The 20913-nt window shown below is 34.8% G+C and overlaps 3 protein-coding genes and 1 non-coding gene across 4 annotated transcripts; 3 read left to right on the top strand and 1 right to left on the bottom strand.

Moving 5' to 3' along the window:
• The first annotated feature begins 244 nt into the window (after positions 1-244).
• LOC21408021 (pentatricopeptide repeat-containing protein At3g46790, chloroplastic) lies at positions 245-2534 on the top strand. Its single transcript, XM_010108255.2, has one exon. It carries the CDS (start codon positions 325-327, stop codon positions 2302-2304), a length of 1980 nt encoding a protein of 659 aa, XP_010106557.1. The 5' UTR covers positions 245-324; the 3' UTR covers positions 2305-2534.
• Positions 2535-2940: 406 nt separating this feature from the next.
• On the bottom strand, positions 2941-3014 carry TRNAV-CAC. Its single transcript has one exon. It is a non-coding gene; the product is annotated as a tRNA-Val (tRNA).
• A 119-nt stretch (positions 3015-3133) lies between these two features.
• On the top strand, positions 3134-7721 carry LOC21408020 (myosin-14). Its single transcript, XM_010108254.2, has 15 exons — positions 3134-3277; positions 3361-3448; positions 3534-3580; positions 3720-3809; positions 3915-3968; positions 4445-4522; positions 4617-4685; positions 4764-4922; positions 5007-5133; positions 5787-5824; positions 6024-6113; positions 6240-6344; positions 6772-6921; positions 7128-7237; positions 7324-7721. The coding sequence occupies exons 1-15, from the start codon at positions 3242-3244 to the stop codon at positions 7397-7399; spliced, it is 1317 nt and encodes a 438-aa protein (XP_010106556.1). The 5' UTR covers positions 3134-3241; the 3' UTR covers positions 7400-7721.
• Positions 7722-15127: 7406 nt separating this feature from the next.
• On the top strand, positions 15128-17229 carry LOC112093581 (eukaryotic translation initiation factor 3 subunit G-like). Its single transcript, XM_024172328.1, has 2 exons — positions 15128-15562; positions 16360-17229. Exons 1-2 carry the CDS (start codon positions 15214-15216, stop codon positions 16902-16904), a joined length of 894 nt encoding a protein of 297 aa, XP_024028096.1. The 5' UTR covers positions 15128-15213; the 3' UTR covers positions 16905-17229.
• The last annotated feature ends 3684 nt before the right edge of the window (positions 17230-20913 follow it).

Below are 20913 nucleotides of genomic sequence, written 5' to 3'. Positions count from 1 at the left end.
GTTTTAATGATAGGATCAGTTTTTTTATCATCAGATTTTGTTAAAATTAAATTAATTTAAAAAATACATAAACGTATAACTTTTAATATAAATTTAACGTAAAAAATTATCGGTATCTTATTTTTCTCATTAAAAAGTATTAAAATTTTTTTAATCTGTAATAGCAAAATGACAAAAACGTGGATGAGAAAAATATCTTGCCCATCATATTTATCGTCACATATATTCGTATAGGATTCAAATTAAAGAGGACGAGACGACAGAGTCGGAGGCGTTTTATCACTCTAAGAACACCAAGAAGATAATTCTGATGTTGAATCGGTGATGTGGGGTTTCCCCGCTTCCCACACCGCCCAACCGCCTACCTTCACCGCCCACTTGAGCAACTTCTCTCCTCGCAACTCTCCCAAACCTCCAATCTCCTCCATAACCATAAAACCTTCCATCTCCACAACGAAAGATACCAACGACAAGAACAAGCTGATTCAGTCCCTCTGTAAACAAGGCAACCTCAGACAAGCCCTTAAACTCCTCCCTCACGAGCCCAACCCCACGCAACACACCTACGAGCTCTTAATCCTCTCTTGCATCCGCCATGAGTCTCTGTCATGTGGGCTTCAAGTCCATCGCCATCTTGTCGATGATGGGTCGGGCCAAGACCCTTTCTTGGCCACTAAACTTATCAACATGTATTCGGAACTGGACTCCATAGACGATGCACGCAAGGTGTTTGATAAAACGCGGAATAGAACTATATATGTTTGGAATGCGGTTTTTAGAGCGCTTGCTTTGGCGGGTCATGGGATGGATGTTTTCGAGTTGTATTGTCGGATGAATTGGTCGTCCGGGATTGAGTCGGATCGGTTTACGTATACGTACGTGCTCAAGGCTTGTGTTGCGTCGGAGAGCTCGATTTCTCTCCTTCGGAAGGGTAAGGAGATTCATGCTCATGTTCTGCGACGTGGGTTTGAGGCGTGTGTCCATATTATGACTACTTTGGTTGATATGTATGCGAGGTTCGGGTGTGTTTTGAATGCCAGTTGCGTGTTTGATGAGATGCCGATGAAGAATGTCGTGTCGTGGAGCGCTATGATTGCTTGTTATGTGAAGAATGAGAGGCCCTTTGAGGCGTTGGAGCTTTTTTGGGAAATGACACTTGAGAACCGGGATTCACTTCCCAATTCAGTGACAATGGTTAGTGTTTTGCAGGCCTGCGCAGCTATAGTTGCTCTGGAGCAGGGAAAATTGATTCATGGATATATTCTTAGAAGGGGTCTTGATTCGATATTGCCAGTTATGAGTACTCTTGTGACTATGTATGCAAGATGCGGAAAGCTTGAAATTGGGCAACGGGTTTTTGATCAAATGGACAAGAGGGATGTCGTGTCATGGAATTCCTTGATTTCAAGTTACGGGATTCACGGATATGGAAGGAAGGCAATTCAAATCTTCAAAGATATGATCTCCAATGGAGTATCACCGAATGAGATTACATTTATAAGTGTTTTAGGGGCTTGCAGTCATGCAGGTCTTGTTGTTGAGGGGAAGATGCTATTTGATTCGATGTGTAGAGAGCACGGGATGTATCCTAGTATGGAGCACTATGCTTGTCTGGTGGACCTTCTTGGACGTGCTAATCGATTAGACGAAGCAGCCAAAGTTGTAGAGGATATGAGAATAGAACCGGGGTCTAAGGTTTGGGGCGCTCTTCTTGGCTCATGCAAGATTCACTGTAATGTTGGTCTTGCAGAGAGAGCATGTAAAAGGTTATTTGAGTTGGAGCCTAGAAATGCTGGGAATTATGTACTTCTAGCTGATATTTATTCTGAAGCAAAGATGTGGGGTGAGGTAAAAAGAGTGAAGCAGCTTTTAGAAGCCAAGAAACTACAAAAGGTCCCAGGTTGTAGCTGGATTGAAGTTAGGAAGAAAGTCTATTCATTCTTGTCTGTTGACGAGTTTAACCACCAGAGCGAACAGGTCCACGCTTTGTTGGTGAAATTGTCAACCGAGATGAAAGATAGGGGATACGTGCCACAAACTGGAATTGTGCTCTATGATCTCGAGGAGGAAGAGAAGGAGCGAGTTTTATTAGGCCACAGTGAAAAATTAGCAGTCGCATTTGGACTAATCAATACCAACAATGGTGAGGTGATTCGGATATCCAAGAACTTGAGGCTTTGTGAAGACTGTCATTCTGTTACAAAGTTCATTTCCAAGTTCGTAAACAGAGAGATAGTGGTTCGAGATGTAAATCGTTTCCACCATTTCCGTGATGGGGTTTGTTCATGTGGGGATTACTGGTAGTTAGTTGTCTGCAGAGTATTCTTCAAACTTACAACTCTCTTCCTTTACAATTAAGAGAGAGGACACTTCTTCAGACGTCAAATAGAAACTCACAATGTACATTTAGCAAAGTTTGTTCTTTAAATGACCCATGTGTCCTAAGAGTTCCTGATCAATGAACTTGGCTCACATGGTAGGTTGTAATCTGTTCACTCGGCATCCAAATTAATCACAACACTTTCTCTCTTTGTTCACACTTCATAATAACCACAATCTTTATCGTATTTATCAACAAAAACCTAGAGAAAACAATATATATATATATATATATATATATATCTCGCTACACATCAGCAAACTATGCAACTATAAATATATATATATATATATATACTATATACTATATATACACATTACATATATATAAATTGATGTCTCACTCAGCATCCAAATATTATAACAAAATTAAGAAATATAATTCTAAATCAAATAAAACTCTCAAAACAAACGTCACCTTACTACCAAAAAGCAAGAGGAGATAAAACAAATATAGCAGTAGACAATCATAGCTATATCTAAAAATACAGGAGCAGACAATCATAGCAAAATATACTGCTAACAAGCGGAAAAAAAGAAAAAAAAAAATTATAATTTTGATGTCTGAGCCCGGGTTCGAACCGGGGACCTCTAGTGTGTGAGACTAGCGTGATAACCAACTACACCACCCAGACAAGCCCGTTAACGTGGTCAGCAACACACAAATTATAATTATAAAATGTGTACAAGCTGCAAATTTCATTCATGAATAACCACCGTCTCGTTCATTTGGATCTTTCCCTCTTCTCGTCGCCAACCGTCGGAAGAATTATAGTAGAGGAGGACGCGACCCTGTTCAGAGCTTGAAGAAGAGCAGAAGAGGGAAACCGTCCCCTGTCAACTTCCTTCCTTCCTTTCCGCCATGGAAGCACACCACGCATCTCTAGGCCGACGAACGGTACGCGCTAATCCATTTTCCATTCTCGATTTGGATCGTCAAAACGATCCCTTTCGATTCCTTGACATCGAATTGTTTTCCAGTTGGAAGAAATTCGTCAAAAGCGAGCGGCTGAAAGATTGAGCAAGACCTCTTCGGGCCCTGATCTCAGCAAAGTTTCCAACTCCAATGGTTCGTGCGATTCAATCTAGTATCTATTCTTATATCTTCGGTTAATTTTGATAAATTTTTAATTTTTTTCCCATCCTTTGTACAGATTTGGTACCGATCAGAAAATCAGAGAGTGGAAATCGGCTTTCCGAGGTAGGAATCATTAACTTATTCTTTTTTTTTTTTTTTCTGTTCTTCACCATTCTCTTAATTAGAATTGATATGTTTCCACTGGAATTAGTTGTTGTGCATTATAAATTTAGAATTTTTATGCAACTAAATACCGTTGCAGACGGATGTTGGTGGTTTAGTAGCTCAGATAAGAGACCTAGAAAAGAAGAATGCAGAATTGGCGGAACAGAACAAGAATTTGATTTCAAAGGTAGCACTATTAATCTCATTTTCATGTATTTCTTGTAATGTTTGAACTTAAGGAAGATTTGATGATCAATTGTAGCTGATTGTGTTGTTGATCTATAATTTTCAGCTCCAGAAAACGGAAGCTGAAAATGACATGCTACAAAAACGAGTGAATGATCTGGTAAGAGATATTCCGTTCGTTATTTTCTTTTGGATTTGCTTTGAAGGGATAATCAGCTGTATATTTAAAGTTCTTTTCTTTCTATTAGCAGAACTGATCGAAAAACATTCTTTGACAGTGTAGAAATATACTCATTCTGATATTTTTCCCCTCTCACTTGGAAGGGCATTGCCTGCATTGATAATAGTTTGCAGATGTGTTGTTTAACTTGTAAACTTGGTAATGACGAGTCTAACAACCTAGAAATTAAATGATTTTATCTAGAGCTGTTAGTGGAGTTTTGCTAGGTATGTTATGTCTGGATGTCTAATATTTTCTCCATGTTTTGTCTTTTATTGTTTTTCTTCGTGCAAAGATGTACTTTGCATTTGGTTTAAGAGCAAATATTAGAAAAAGTGAAGAATGTATATTCAAAGGGATCGTACTTAACTTTTCGTTCAATTTCCCATAATAGTGTTATTCCTTTTAAATTGTAGGAGCAAAACACTGTACCATCTTTGAGAAAAACTCTAAAGGATGTCGCAATGGAAAAGGATGCAGCAGTTGTTGCACGGGTATAAACAATCTCTACGTCAGTTTTTCGTCATGTAACTGATTTGTTGCCTTTTCTTCTATTGGTGACCAATAAAGTCTGATCTACTGGTGTAGGAGGACTTTTCAGCCCAACTTCGCACACTCAAGAAACGCCTTAAGGAAGCAGAAGAAGAGCAATATCGGGTTAGCAAGCACATCTTGCTTCAATATGTTTATACCGTCATTTTATTTTATTTTCTTGACAGTTCCACTGCAAAATAGGCCGAGGAAGATGCGGCAGCTTTAAGAGCAGAACTGAACTTGATGCAGCAACAGTCAATAATGAGTGGTTCTTTTAGTGGAATAACCTCTCTTGTGAATTCACCAGAACAAATACAAACATTAGAAAAGGAGTTGGCTAGCTTAAAAGCTGAGTTACAGGTAATAACACATTCAAATAATAACAATAATAAGTCCACAGTTGGAATGCTTGCTTATGAGTGTTCTTTATGATCGAAACTCTAGCAAGAGTCACTACTGAGGCAGCAAGAGCGGCAACGATTAGTGGAGGAGCAGGCCCAAACATCTATGCTCATGTCCCAAAAGCAGGAGTTGGAAGAAAAGCTTGCGGCTATGTCAAGAATAGAATCAGGTATCACCCACACAATTTATTTTGTCAGCCTTCTTTTTAGTGAGTACGAGATTACAAAGTAATATTATATCCTTAGTCCTTAACTTTTTCCAAGCCAACATTAATGAATCGGAAATCATCAAGAGTTTCAATTTCCTGATTTTTTGTCTCTATTTTTGGAATTTATGTGCATTTATTAGTGTTTAATACGTCATGTTGATTCATTTTCATGACATAGATCTCTCGAAGGCTCAAAGCAATAGGAGTTTTCATTAGGGGAAAAACCAGAAATACCACCCAAGATAGTAAAAAGTATTATTTATGACACTCCACTCAAAAATAAATTGTCATTCAATTAATAAAGAGAAAACAAAAGGCCACAATGGCACCCAAATTTAGAATGACATAAATAATAGGCATCCCCAAAACCATAGCAAACCATGTACTTTTCTCTTGTCCATTATATACTCATCTTGGTTTGTACTACGTAGTAGTTAGTTCCACCTGGGGCTTTCTTCTGGTCACGCATGATAGTCTGGATCCATTAAGCATCTTTTTCGTTGGCTTTCAGTGCAACACTTTTTTACAAGATCTTTTTGGACTAGCATTTCAAGATAACTTTAATTTGTTAGATTTATAGTTTTATGTCATTTATGCTGTTTTTTCTACTGCAGAAAATTCAGAGAAAGCTGCGAACAAAGTATTTTCAGTGGTAAGTATATGTCACATTGGCTGCAGGTTTTTTTTGTTTGCTAGAGATGCAGGCTTTTATCCTTTTCTCCCCAACTCCTTCCCTTTGAATCTTTCTTCCCGGTTATATTGATCCTTTGACACTCATGATTTACTTCGTGAACAGATACATTGACGGAATGTTTGATCTTTCATTTTTGTTTATGTTTTCTGATTTGCAGGAAGACAAGGAGAAATTTGAGAAGCAATTGCATGACATGGCTGTAGTGATTGAAAGATTGGAAAGCAGTAGACAAAAACTTTTAGTAGAGGTAGTGATCATAAAATCTGTTCACTTTCAAGAGATTGGAACTAGGAATATTGATTTTGATACACAATTTCCAGCAAACTTGCCTTTTGAAAACTAACAATAATATTGATATTACGGATGGTAGCAGATTGATTCCCAATCTTCAGAAATTGAAAGGCTCTTTGAGGAAAATTCCAGTCTCACAAGTTCTTATCTGAAAGCAATGGCCATAGCAGTGCAATGGGAGAATCAGGTAATTATTGGCGGTTCAAGTATGGCAACATTTGGTTGTCGTTTTCGGAAAGTCCCATGCTTTGGTAATTATTGGCGGTTCAAGTATGGCAACATGTGGTTGTCGTTTTCTGAAAGTCCAATGCTTTTCAGTTCTCCCTATGTTTTATCCCTTAAGCATGCTCGTATTTTGCTAGTCTTTCTTTCTTTCTTTTCTTTTTTTTTTTTTTTTTTGTTGATCAACCAACTTTCAGTTATGTATTGGCGGATGACCATGAGCCTCTCTGAGCTGTCCCTTTTTGATTCTGTGCTAGTTATATTCTAATAGGGATCACCTTATGTCAGAATGGAAGAGTACAAGGACTTCTAATTAAGTTAGCTAGTTTTTCTTCATAATGTTCATATGCCTAACTGTGGGACTATGTTTTTCCTGATACCTGAACTTTCAGGTAAAGGATTGTCTCAAGCAAAATGAAGAGCTGCGTGGAATCCTAGACAAGTTGAGAATCGAACAGGCTAAGGGTTTTGTGGAACCACACGATGCTGGGATAAATCAGACTGGTTCCCCAGCCTATACAGCTGAAATTATTTCCCTCAAGGTTGGTTGTTCGCTTAATGCTGTAATGAAACTTAGTCAGAAGTCTACAAATGATTGTCCATAAATAATTACAGTATACAAGCTTTATCATTCTATATTAGCCCCTAAAGAGCTCTACTTTTTTCAACCTGCTGGCTGCTGGTTAAGTTTGTCAGGTGATTATTTCAATAACTCTCTCTCTCTCTGGTTGCTTGCCTCTCTTTATAGGGTCAAATAGCAAAGGAACAGAGCCGAGCAGAGGCGTTATCTGCTGATGTATTGCAGCTCTCGGCACAACTCCAGCAAGCCACTCAAGCATATATTGGTCTTGTACACATGTGAGATTCGCTTCCCCTAATGGTGTTGGAATGTTTTCTTCTAGGTTAATCTATCTCTAATATTGATTACCTCGAAACAATTGTAGGTATCAACCGGTGCTGCGGAATATAGAAAGTAGTTTAATCAAGATGAAGCAGGATGGCCCTGTGTCAGTGCAGTGAAGTGATGCTTAAATTGAGTTTTATACAAGCAATTTTGTATCAAATTAGTTGTGATAGCACATTCACACATACAGGTTTTCAGTTTTGATAAATTTTCTTCATTTGTATAATGAGTGGAAAGCTTCTGTAAAATGACGGTAACTAACACAATATTCTGACCATTATTGGGAGTTCTAACTTTTACATTTTTGGACTCCGCTGCTTTAGATTGGAAATACAGCACAAAAATAATCTAAATTAGGATATCTCCTTTTTTTAAGTGTTTTTCTTGTAATCGAACAGGCTGAGCTTGTTTCATTCTCCTGTATATATCAAAACTTATTTGCTCAGACCCACATAAGTATTTTTTTTTGGCTAAAAGACCCACTTAAGTAGTTGATAATAGTTAACTTAGACCAATTGGACAATCTCAAAACATCGTGATTCTTGCAAAAAAGACTTTAAAGAGGTACAGAAAAAGAGCTTGATCGACTGCTCTGATTGTTATCTGCTTTCTTTCAAAAATGCCATCCACAGGACTCCACTTTTTTCCCCCCATTTTAATTGGATAGAGTCTAGAGATTGAATTATTTTGGTTTCTTTTTGCTATCTTTAACTCTTCACTTGATTAAACTTGGGACCTTCAGAATTTTTATTTTTAATGACGACCTTTTTTTAACATATTAACATTTGGCCGTACAATTATCATTAAAGACAAGAGGATTAACACGTCATGATTGGCCTTAACAACTTCACCATCACGAAGACATGTGCACCTCCTTAGCATAATGTACGACCTGTCATTCATCGATAGGTTGCCATCCATTTTCCCGTGATTTATGCTTACTATTACTAATAATTTATTCATTCTTTCATACGATTGCTCCTCCTAATCTTGTTGGTATTATCAATCTTTCAAAGGAATATTTGGCTTTTGTTTAATATCACCTCCAAAGTCTTATCGAATACTAATCCTTACTTTACCTTAATTTAATTACCATAGGCCACAGCACAGACATATTAGCTGTATTAAATCTCAAAAGACGCGTCAAGGACATTTTTTGTGTGTTTTTGCCTGGCTGGCTCATTGGCTAGCAACCCCTTATCACTTAATATTCGTAAGCAAAATAGTTGGTAAAAAAGTCTTTTGAACCGTTTTGAAAAGGCGAAAAAAAAATAAAGTTGAGACAACAGTTACTTGTGGCACTTGGACAGATTCCTTTCTTCTTCTTTTTTTTTTTTTTTCATAGTTAAACATTATACTTAATTACTTATTAGATAAGTAATAATGTTAATGAATGAAGGCTTTGGACCCCCCTTTGGAATTTTTCTTATATAAGAGGAAGGAAATATACACAAGTGTGTTATCCATGCTGAAAATTCAGAGATGAAGAGCAAAAACATTTGTTTCTGCTTCCGAAGCCACAAGTCAAAAGAGGAAAAAGAAGGATCTTCCAAATCTGACAAGAAAAGCAAAAGCAGGGGGCTTAATCCCACGGATCCGAGTGACCATGCTGAAGGCAACTATCAAGGATCTAGCGCCACTACAAGCAATGATGGTGGCGTGGCTGCGGCCGTGGTGACTACAGCCACCATAACTGCCTTGCATAACAGTGAAGGCGGCAGCACTCACGGTGGCGGCGGAGATGGTGGTAGTGCTCATGGGGGCGGCGACGGTGGTGGTGCTGGTTGATGTTATAAGAAGTGTGTGCTGCTTGCTTTTGTTGTTCAAATATTCCATTGTATGTTGTTCAATTCTTTTTTCTTTTTTTTTTTCCTTTCCTTTTTCCTTTCTTTCTGAGAAAAAAAGAAAAAGCCTTTAGAATGGAAAGAGTGCAGGACTAGGTGAAATAGTTTGGTGGAATATGGTATGATTTTTGGTTTGATGTGTGGTGGTCTGTTCTCTGTTGAAATTTCAAGGAGTGCATGAGCATAATTTCTATACCTTATGTATTTTTTTTCTATTGGCTTCTGTTCAACTAAGAAATAATGCTTTTCAAGCACTCTCGATTATATTTATATCTATCACTCTATTTTTTCTAGGTGTTACTTCCAATAATTATATGGTTCTCCCTTTTTTTTGCGAGGAATTATTCAGCGAACTAAATGTATCAGCGAACTAAATGTATCGTGTCATTTTTTTATATAGTATATCTGTCCAATAAAAATATACTATTTAAATATTTTTATCTATATTAATTTTTTACACTTATGTTTCTCTTTCTTAACGTGCATTACATTAATTATTGAGTTAAAAGCATCATAACTACTCTACTTAATTCTCTTATTTTTAATCCATTAATTTTAAATAATTAATTTTTATTTCTAAAATATTATTATTCAATTTTCTCTGCTTTGTAACACGTGCCTTGCTAAGTTACTGTTTTTTTTTTTTTTTTTTTCCTTAGCCTAAAATGCTAAACGAAAGACGTATATGCTGAACATTTATATATTTATGGATCCAAGTTGAGTAAACTTTGTTTGGATATTCTATATTATATTGCTTATGCGTAGTTCCTTAGAATAATATTCCTACTCACAAGTAATGTTTAATAAGTATAAAGATAATAGCAAATGATCTCTTTGATTTTCGTTTTTTTCCCCCCACAAATTTTACCTTTTTTAAGAAAAGGGAATTAAAAAAGGACATTACTTCACTTTTCAAAAAAAAAAAGAAAAAGAAAAAGAAATGACAAGTATAAAATACCTCCTTCAATGTCCATGTTTCCTTCAATTTCTCTATAATTAAATCTAAAGATATCAGCCCCTTTTCTTCTCAATGGTGATGCATGATGGAAGGCTTAAGTTTCCTCTGTCCCATGGAATAACAAGGGACGCATTGCGAAGCATAAAAAAAATTAAATAGTGGTATTTTAGAAATAAACATAATTATTTTAAGTTAAATATTCTTTAAAACGTTAAATATTAATTAAAATAAGAAATTAGGTAGAATAATTATGGTGTTTTTTATTCAACAATTAATGCAACACCAATTAAGAAAGAGAAACATAAGTGTAAAAAACTAACATAAACAAAATGTCTAAATGATACAATCTCATTAGACAGTGTACCATATAAAAAAATGACGTGGTACACCCGATCCGCTAAATAATTCCTCTTCTTTTACTTAGTTTGTTTATGGGGTATAGATTTTAATCATTTTCAAGCTCTATCTTCATGTTTTGAACCCACCCCCATCGTGTGTGATTATTTTAAAATAACTACTATTTAAATTGTTTAAAAAATATGAAAAGAAGTAAAAACAAAAAAAAAGGGACATAAAAGCAATCAAAACAAAAGCGGGAAAAAGATATGAATCAAAACACATGGAAAAAAGATTTTAACTTATTTTCTTGTGTTTTAAATTAGTTATATTTTGTTCAATTTAATTTATTTTTTATTTAATATAGTGTTATCTTATGTTATTTTAGTGTATTTTTATTTAATTTTATGTGTCATTCGAATTATTTGTAGTATTTTCATCTTAGTAGTATCAACAATTTGGTGCAAAATGATGTTAAAACTTACTAAATCGGACCATGAATCAGTTCAAAATAAATAAATAAGTAATAAATAATTGTAATTTAAAATTAAAACCATAAACTTTTTTAGACTGTCTGATCAAGAATATCAACGGTTGAGATTGGCGCGTGATCTAAACTTGCAAAGAGGCACGCGTCCAGTGGGGAGAACGTGACTAGAGATGCAACAATGGGCCGGCCCAAGCCCATCCTGACACAGTGACGGGCTAGGCTAGCATGACCCATCACTGTTCAAGCCACGACCCAACCAATAAATATTGGTGGGTTGGGTTGTGCCAACATATATCGGTCCATAGACCATGCCGAGCTGGGCCTGCCCGTCTACGCCTATAATGGGTAGACCCGTGTAGGCCCATAAGGGGCCGGCCCGTGTAAGGCCCATATAGGCCCACAAATGGGCCAGCTTCTCATTTCTAATACTCCCACTCGGAGTAATACGTTGTAATTATGAACAATATTTATTTTTTTATGTTTTTTTTATAGTAATTTTGTAAACATCTTATGTATAATTAGAGGTGTTTGTAAAAATAACTCAATAAAAAAGTTTTATTAGTAAAATAACTTTTTAAAAATTTTTATTTGTAAAATGACCACTTTTTAGAAAGAATGATTAGGTAGTCATTCTTCATAAAAAATGAAGAAGGTCATTTTACTAATTTCACTTTGTTTGATAGTCATTCTAGCATATTTCTCGTATATAATTATCCCAATGTATTTTTTTTTTCTTACTAAAATTTTATCTCATTGAATTTTCCTTAAAAAGGTTTTTAATGAGCTAATTGTAAATAAAATATCAAAAAAGGAAAAAAAAAAAAAACCACTAGTTCAAAAAAAAGAGAAAAAAAACCACCAACGCCGACCGGAACACCGTTGCCACTGCCGCCGCCCCACCGCCCCGTCGGAATTGGTGGCTACTAGTCGGGGTAGATTCCTCGTCGCCTTTCGAGTCAAACCAGATCGGCGGTGACCCTCACCGCCACCGGAAACGCGAATTCCAACAACGCGGCCGCGGTACCTTCGGCAACCTCAGACGGTCGCCCTCCGGTGGCAATTGAACGGGAAAAATGGATGGTTTTCTTCGTCTCATCGCTCTGGGTCCATAGGAACCGAAATCATTTCGATCGGAGGTTAGATGGCCAAAATATCGCGATCAAAAGTTTTATTGTTTTTCGGGACTTTCACGGGGCGGTTTCTGTCCAAGTTTGCCGACAAGTTTAGAGGAGAGAGATTGAAACGTTAGTTGGTTTGCTTGGGCTTCAAAATAATTGCTACTTGTCTGTGATTAGAGCTTACATTACCAAAATTGAATGATTGTGGCTTGAGATGCGTTTCCTCAAGCCAATATTGCTAAGAGATATTAAAGCCAACAAAAACCAACTTGTGAGCCAACTTTTTTGCAATCCTAGGCACAGACAGAGGCAAACGCAATGGACTGAATTTAAAACAAACCACTATGGGACGTTATCAAAAAATGAATGGCTGCCATAATCACAACCAAAATCGATCAATCGAAATTCTTTGACATCGTCATGAAAAGATAACAGACAAAACATAAACACTGCCGTCATAAAAAATGATTAAGAACCACTGGCGAATTGAAGCCGTTGTCTTGGGTGCGTATCAGAAAAGACAGGGACGAACCACAGGCTGTAATTTGGAAGGTTGTTCTTTTAGAGTGTAATTTGAGTGTAATTTTTGAGTTGAATTTAAATTATAACTTAAGTTAAAGTTGTAACTTGAATAAAGTTGAGTGAAGTTGAATAAAATTAAAGTTTAAAAAAATGTGAACTTAAATAAAATTAAAACTTGAATTGTCTTTTTTTAAATTTTTTAGACAAAAAAACATGCCTTAATTTTTAGGTGTTCTTTTTTTTTTTATCTTTTTTAAGAGTTGATTAGCTGTAAAACATTTTATAGAACTTTAGTACATCTTTTTAATCTCAACCGCTCTAAAATGATAGGTGGTTGATATTCTGCACGCTACTAGTAGGGAGAAAGTACATCCCCTCCCATAAATTTATCCATATATATAATAATAATAATTATGACTTTGATATGTAAATATTATAATAAAAATTAAAAATACCTCCATAATATATATATTTTTATATTTTTATGTATACATATATATGAGTTTTCAAATCGTGCGGATTCCTATAAAAAAAATTGAAGAATTATCCCTTTGAAGTTATTTACTAATTTATTTTTTTAAATAAAACATAAATTATAGTGCGTCTCATTTTGTAAATAAAAATATACATATTACAAGAGGGATCTAACTATCAATTACAAGAGGTAAATTTACTTAGGAGTTATTTGATACATGTATTCAAACTCAAAACATAATTTTACTGCAATGTTTTTCCTTTCACAAAAAAAATTACTCCGTTTGGTTGGAGGATTCGTTCTCTGATTCGAATCATGATTCATGATTCGCTACAATATTTTCTCTCACAAAAAACACACATAAATCAAAAATAATTTTAATCTCATGATTCTAATCCATGAACCAAACGGGCTCTTTCTACTTCTCTCGGGGTGTTAATAGTTGATATTATCTCAATTGTTTTTGAGTGGCCAGAGTGGAGATGTGTCTTTACTCCTAGCAAGAGTAATGGTGTTGCCCATGCTCTAGCTTCTTTTGGTCTCTGTTCTATACACTAAAGACCTGTTTGGTGTGCATAATTAAAAAGGATTAGATATGATTAAATTTTAGTAGTGTATTTGGTACACAGTTTTAAAGGACTGGATTGTCCATTGTCAAACCCCCTTAGAAGGGGATGTTGCTATCCCCTACTGAAGTATGGGATAATTTTAACTAATGCACATTGTAGAAAATACTAGGGAACTATTTGTAAATTTTTATGAAATTTAAGGTCTAATTGTAATTTTACAAAAGTTGAGGGCCAAATTGAAATTTTATATGAGTAAAACATTTTAAAAATTATATTTTTGCCTTTCAAGTTTTGAAAAATTACAATTTGACCTCCAATTTTAAATTTTTTTTTACAAAAATGTCCTTATCCTAATAACACAACAACAAACATGAGATTAGATTAAACTAAAATCTATTCAAGAAATTGTGCTGGTTGGCCTTTTTTAACCACCTCTTTTCATAAAGGCCGAACTTTTTTTAATTTACGAAAATGGTCGTTTTGTTTACATGAGTCAATCAATGACTGATTTATGGACCACGGTCAATCAGTGATTGACCAATTCATTATTTATTTATTAATGATTTTATTATTAATAAATATGTAATTTGTTGATTAAAATTGATTAATTACTCAATGAGTTTGGTCAATTATTAACTAATGTTGAGTATTAATAAAGAATGATCAAGTTAATTAGTAATAAATTATAGTCAATCAATGATTGACCACTAAATCAATCAGTAATTAAATGCTGAGTCAACCAATGATTGACCATTAAATTAATCAAAAAAACCATTTTTGCAATTTTGTAAGACTTTAGCCATTTATGAAAAATATCCTTCAAAAATGCCATTTGTATTGAAATCCCAATTCAATCATATACTTTATTATACATTTCAATCCATTACCTTAAAATACTATCCAATCTTGCGCACTATATGAGGCTTAATAATACTTTATATAGAATGTTGAGGGAAAACAAAGTTCATTCATTTCAATGTGAGACTAGAAAAATATTAGATAGTAATTGTTGTAATAATTTTAACATTCTACGCTACAAAATGCATTAATTACTAAAATAAATTTAATTTCCAATTTTTATAATATTATAATTTTTTTGCTATACTTCAAAGTAATTAGTAAAATTATGCGAGTAAAAACTACACTACATAATATATTAATAAACGTAGAACTAAATATAACAATTATTTTGGAATTACTTTAAGAATAGAAAAATTAAAATAGTAATTATAATAACGATTTTTATGTTTTATGACGATTTTTATGTTTTATGAGTTGGTTATAATTATTTTAATTTTTACGATTTGTAAATAATTTTAAAACTTTTACTATATTTAAAAATAAATAGTAAGATTCATAAGAAAAAGAAGAAGAAAAAAAAAGTGGGGGTGGGGGGTTAAGATTATACTGTCTGAAGTCTAACTTATTAAACAGGGCTTTTGTTTGGGCTGGGCCTTTTCGTCTTTAGCCCAATCATAACACAACTAAAGCTTTTGGCAACGCCGCAAGCTGAAAGTTATTTGTTATCCCCACAGAAATCGTAAAAATTGCCCTAGCATCGAAAACTCTCTCTCTCACCTCCATACTCACCGACGAACGCACAACCACCACCACAGCCATGGCAACGCTGACCCAAAACCCTACCCAGCCAGCTAAGCTCCGGTGGGGAGAGCTCGAGGAGGACGACGGAGAGGACTTGGCCTTCCTCTTGCCGCCGCGCCAGGTGATCGGACCCGACGATAACGGGATCAAGAAGGTGATTGAGTACAAGTTCAACGACGATGGCAACAAGGTCAAGATCGTCACCACCACGCGCGTCCGGAAACTCGCCAATGCCCGCCTCAGCAAGCGCGCCGTCGAGCGCCGCTCTTGGCCCAAGTTCGGCGACGCCGTCCACGAGGACGTCGGTAGCAGGCTCACCATGGTCTCCACCGAAGAGATCATCCTTGAGCGGACTAGGGCTCCTGGTATGTCTCTTACTTTTCAATTTCAGTTTCTGGCTCTTGGTGCTGCGTTAGGGTCACTGAAGAATGTGATCCGATAATTTATTAGGGTTTGTTGCTTTTTTTTTTTCAGACAAAGCATTAATTTTTTATATATTTTTTGTGCTGAATTTCAATGCTTTGATATCTCTTTTTCACGTGAAATAAGTTCTAGGGTTGGATTTCGCGGTGAGAAACTTTAAATTGGACTAATTAATGGAGGGACTTAAAATTTATGCAGTTGATTTTGGGAAGAATGAATGAACAAGAACAAAAGTTGGACAATTAGAATAACCTATTCCCAATTTTCCATAATTCTTCTTTCCATGGAATAAAGAATGCATGGTTCCTGTATGATATCATTCAAAATCTTCTTAAGTAATTCTTCATCTTTTTTTACTGAATTGGACCACCCTGTTAGCTGTTCAACCAATACTCCTATACTTACTGGTGTAGTTATCTATATTGGTTTCTTGTGAATTATTGATATTAGTATGGTAGGATTTTGTATGTGCGTGCTGTTTGTTCCGACGCATACGTATTTTGGATGTGGTCACTAAGAATGTATAGTTTGATGGTATTCAAATCTGTTGATGCCTAACAGACCAGTTCCTAGTTTCTTTATTGCTAGATAGTGGTTGCTTTTCCTTTAGTCATAGTTCTTAAATGTTTCTGATGGTGTTCAAGGGCATTTAAAGAAGAGATTAGAGCTTGCATCCTGTTTAAATAGTGTTAGCGTCATCCTTTTCACTGACACTTGTTTTCGAACGATTCAATTACAGGTAGCAAATCGGAAGATTCGGAAGAGTCGAAGGCCAGAGATGCCCTCAATCAAATTCAACAAGGTGCTACTCTCATGCTGTGTAGAACTTGTGGTAAGAAGGGTGACCACTGGACTTCAAGGTGCCCATACAAGGATCTCGCCCCACCATCTGAAGGATTTGTTGATAAGCCCGCTGCATCAGAAGCTGCAGCTCCGGCTTCTGGCACAGGTAGTAAGGCATATGTTCCTCCTGGCATGAGAGGAGGACCTGCAGCGGAGAGAGGTGGTACTGATATGAGAAGAAGGAATGATGAGAACTCGGTACGGGTCACCAACCTTTCAGAAGATACACGGGAGCCTGACTTGCTTGAGCTTTTCCGACCTTTTGGTACTGTAACCCGTGTTTATGTTGCCGTTGATCAAAAGACTGGAATGAGCAGAGGATTCGGTTTTGTCAACTTTGCGAACAGGGACGATGCTCAGAGAGCTATCAACAAACTCAATGGCTATGGTTACGACAATCTCATCCTCCGAGTGGAATGGGCCACTCCAAGAACAAATTAGAAGACTCTGCCCAGGGTTTCTTTTTAATGCTTATCAGATATTTTTGCACTAGATTTTGCTGGATTTTGGTTCTTTTTTATATTTTGCTAAGAACGCTCAAGTCAAACGGATGTTTACTCAAGATTTTGTGACACTTTTGGTTATTAGTTTTGTTTATACTGTTACTTAATATGTGAACGTGTTTGCTGGTGTCATATTGATCAATTTATTGACATTGTGCTCGGCCGTTGATACTGAATCTGAACTATGATTGTAAAGAGTCTAAAGGGTATTGGCCCTTTATGTGAATGCAGTATAAAGACGAGCTGACAAGGAATTTTTAGAATACCACTTTCTTCTCAGTTCTAACTTCTCAGCTAATGTGATCCGTAATCTGGCATGCAATGGAGGAAGCAGGGGGGTTGATTCTTGATTATTTTGCTTTTACAGTTTTACTTGATAGAAAAACCTCTCTCTCTAAATCGTTTTAGATTGCCGTAACGTAGATGCATTAGTTTACTTGGTTAGGTTCTTTGTTCTTTTTGATTTACTTCTTGATTCGAGTGAGCCTTATGGATAGGATTTGTAGGCAAGTTACTGTGCGACGGGTTCGCATGCTAAAAGGAATACCTTGGCTTGTTGGGTTACATTTTTGAGTTATGGTGATTTGAGTGTAGATTTTGAGTTGAATTTGAGTTATAATTTGAGTTGAAATTGTAACTTGAGTTTGTGTTTGGATGTACACATTTGAGTTATGATTTGAATTAAGAATCTATTTGAATTTGTGTTTGAGTGGGTCAAAACTTGAATTTGTATTTAGATAGTATTTTGATAAAAATTTAATGGTGATGAAAAATTTTAATAGGGTTTATGGGTGGGGTTTTGTTCGTCTTTTCGTTGTGAATGCATAGAAAAAAAATTATCTCAATCGGAATTAAAACGAAAAAGTTATGATGTTTCCAAGAATAGAAGAAATACTATTCATTAACTTAAATTTGAGTTTAAGAACTTAAGTTGAAAGGGAAACTCGAACTCAACCTCGTTCATTTCACCGATTCGAGTTTAGAATTCGAGTTTTGTTACAGTAAAAAGCTCTAAAAAATAGTCACATCTAACTTTTTTACTATAGTAAAAAGTTCTTACATAAAGTCACATCTCAACTCAAATTAAAAACTCGAATTAGCGAATTCAAACTTAAATTTTACAAATGAACATGAACTTAAATAAAATTGTAATTTAAGTTCAAACTTTTTTTGAGTTTTAGTCCAAAAGAATAAGTCCCTTGTCTCTGGGAATTATTTGAATATGACTTTTTCTTTTTCTTTGTTTTTATTTTTTTTAAAATTCATTGGGGCCTATTGAGTTTTTGCTTTTGTTTTCTAGAAAAATGGAAGCAAAGTCTTGTGGCTTTTAAATACGTGCCTGGAACCATAATTTTATGATTCGTGATAGGTCAAATTGATTTTAAAATTTTTTAAACAAGAAAATTATTAGAATAAAATTTATAACATCTTCATAAAACTTTGATATATTTTTAAAAGTCAAATCAAAGGATTTTTTTAAATATATTTATGGTTTTAATTAAAAGCTCTTTTAACAAATCATCTACATACTTTCATTAGCAATTTTTAGACTCCATTAAAGCCAAAAACCGTCTTTCAAGAAGCTGTCTCAAACTTAACAAGCCCTTAATATTTTCTGCGAGTGGAAAAATGAATTACATTTGCTATTTGTATTTAAAAAATTGTTTAACGGAAACTTTTCAATTCTGTAAATTCCCTCTAATTATTTATCCACTTTATTAGTGCTATATCTTATACAATATATAGAAGCACATGTGGTTTTAAAATTTTTGTTCTTGAACATGTTGTCTGCTTGCTTCGAAGGTTTTGATTTTCTTTTCTTTTTTTTTTAAATAAGTTTTCACGATGTGGTTTTAATTTGTAGGTAGAATCAGTTTTCAGTTTTTTTTTTTTCCCTAATAAGTTTACCCTGTTATTGTAAAATTTTTTATGATATCAGTTCTTCGTTTGAAAAATAAATATAAATTGACTATATTTATTTATGTTTATTGCCATTCAAATATTGTAAGCATCTCTTAAAAAAAGTTGTTAGCATGTCGTGTTCAAATTCAAAGTTATAAGTTGAATTATTAGCATGTTTATTTATTTTCATAGAGAAAAAATTAAGACAAACATTTTTTTATTGAAACATTATTTATCATACTTAAAAATTTCAAATAAATTAAAAAAAAAAACATGTGTATTGCAAAGAGGGGAAAAAAAAAAAAAATTTACTAGAGGCACGTCCCTCATGCTAGTTTGTTTAAGAAAATTTCAGCTACTTCCAAGTAAGATAAATGGACAAGCAACATACTCGTTATTAATGAATTGTCTATCAAACTTTGCTTCTCACATCATTTTAGGCACATAATTTTTAAATGCCTAGATGGGGTCGATAACATTCCTCTGTTTATGTCCTTATTTATACGTTAATGATAAGTTTATATGTAAAATATGAAATATTAAAACTCTTTTACTATAAAGAGGCAAATGAATTTCCAAGGAGAAAAAGAAAAGAAGCATAGACTGTTGTTAAGGGGCTAAGCAACGTGCCCTACTTTCAGCCATTTAATTCGAATTCCAATTATAGTGGGTTTTGATTTGCTTGTGACAACGACAAGGATTAGTCAAGATTCAAAAACCAAGAAGACAAACAGTGCAAAGTCAGAGGTTCAAAGCAAAAACAAGGCCCGTTTAGTTCGCTAATTCGAGTTTTTAATTCGAGTTGAGATGTGATTTTATGTGAGAGCTTTTACTGTAGTAAAAAAGTTAGATGTGATTGTTGTGAGAGCTTTTTACTGTAGTAAAACTCGAATTCTAAACTCGAATCAGCAAAATGAACGGGGCCGAAAGAAACAAAGCCAGAGTTGCCGTCCATTAAGAACCATGTGATCCATTTTTTTTTTATTTTTTTATTTTTTATTTTTATAAAAAAGATAAACCATTTTTGGCTAAAAGGGCAAGGTAATATATAGACTTCAAAACTTCATTATTTAGCTGTAAAGGTGGATTCATAACAGGCATCGTTCATTTCACCGATTTGAGTTTAAAATTCGAGTTTTGTTACAGTAAAAAGCTCTCAGAAACAGTCACATCTAACTTTTTTGCTACAGTAAAAAGCTCTCACATAAAATCACATCTCAACTCGAATTATAAACTCGAATCAGCGAAGTGAACGGATTTGCCTCACTACTAAGATGAATGCTTAATAAATGTTATTAATATTGATTACGATTAGTGCATTATACACTACAGGTAAGATTAGGAGGATGAATTTGTTTCTCAATTTTAATAATTAGTACACTTATTTTTTAAGTAATATAAATGTACACTTATATTAATACTTAATTACTCAATTAGTGAAACAAAATATTTTTAGTCCTTTCTAGGAATAAAACAAGGTCGAAGTGCCGATACAAATTACACAATCATCACGGTGTAAAAAGGTGAAATAGTTTTTTTTTTTTTTTTTGGGATGAAATAATTACAGTTACTTTTGAAAGAATTGGTAAAGGGAAAAATTAACAAAAAAAAAATAACAGTGGTATTAAACCAAAAAAAAAAAATCCAGACTGGCATAGTTGAAACCAAATACATATATATATATATTTAAGTATTTGTTGGAAGACATAGATGACTACTTGTTTGGCACTGTTCCCACTCCACCAAAGTTTGTACTAGGTCAACTTGACACCAACCCTGCCTATATGTTCTGTCAGAGGCAAGACCAGCTGCTGGCTTCATGGCTGCTAGCTTCTGTTTCAGGAGTGCTGATCAATATGGTGGGAAATAACACTGCTAGTGAGCTTTAGGGAACTTTGGTGGTGACATTTGCCACTCAATCAAAGGCAAAAATCATGCAGCACAAGCTGCAACTTCAAACCTTGAAGAAGGGTTCTCTTTCAATGCACGAGTATCTCACAAAAATGAAAGGCTTGTTGTGACGTGCTTGCTTCAATGGGCTACCG

This window comes from Morus notabilis, unplaced genomic scaffold, assembly GCF_000414095.1.
Source record: "Morus notabilis unplaced genomic scaffold, ASM41409v2 Scaffold46, whole genome shotgun sequence".
NCBI lineage: Eukaryota > Viridiplantae > Streptophyta > Magnoliopsida > Rosales > Moraceae > Morus > Morus notabilis.
This window is presented reverse-complemented; position numbering and strand designations above follow the sequence as displayed.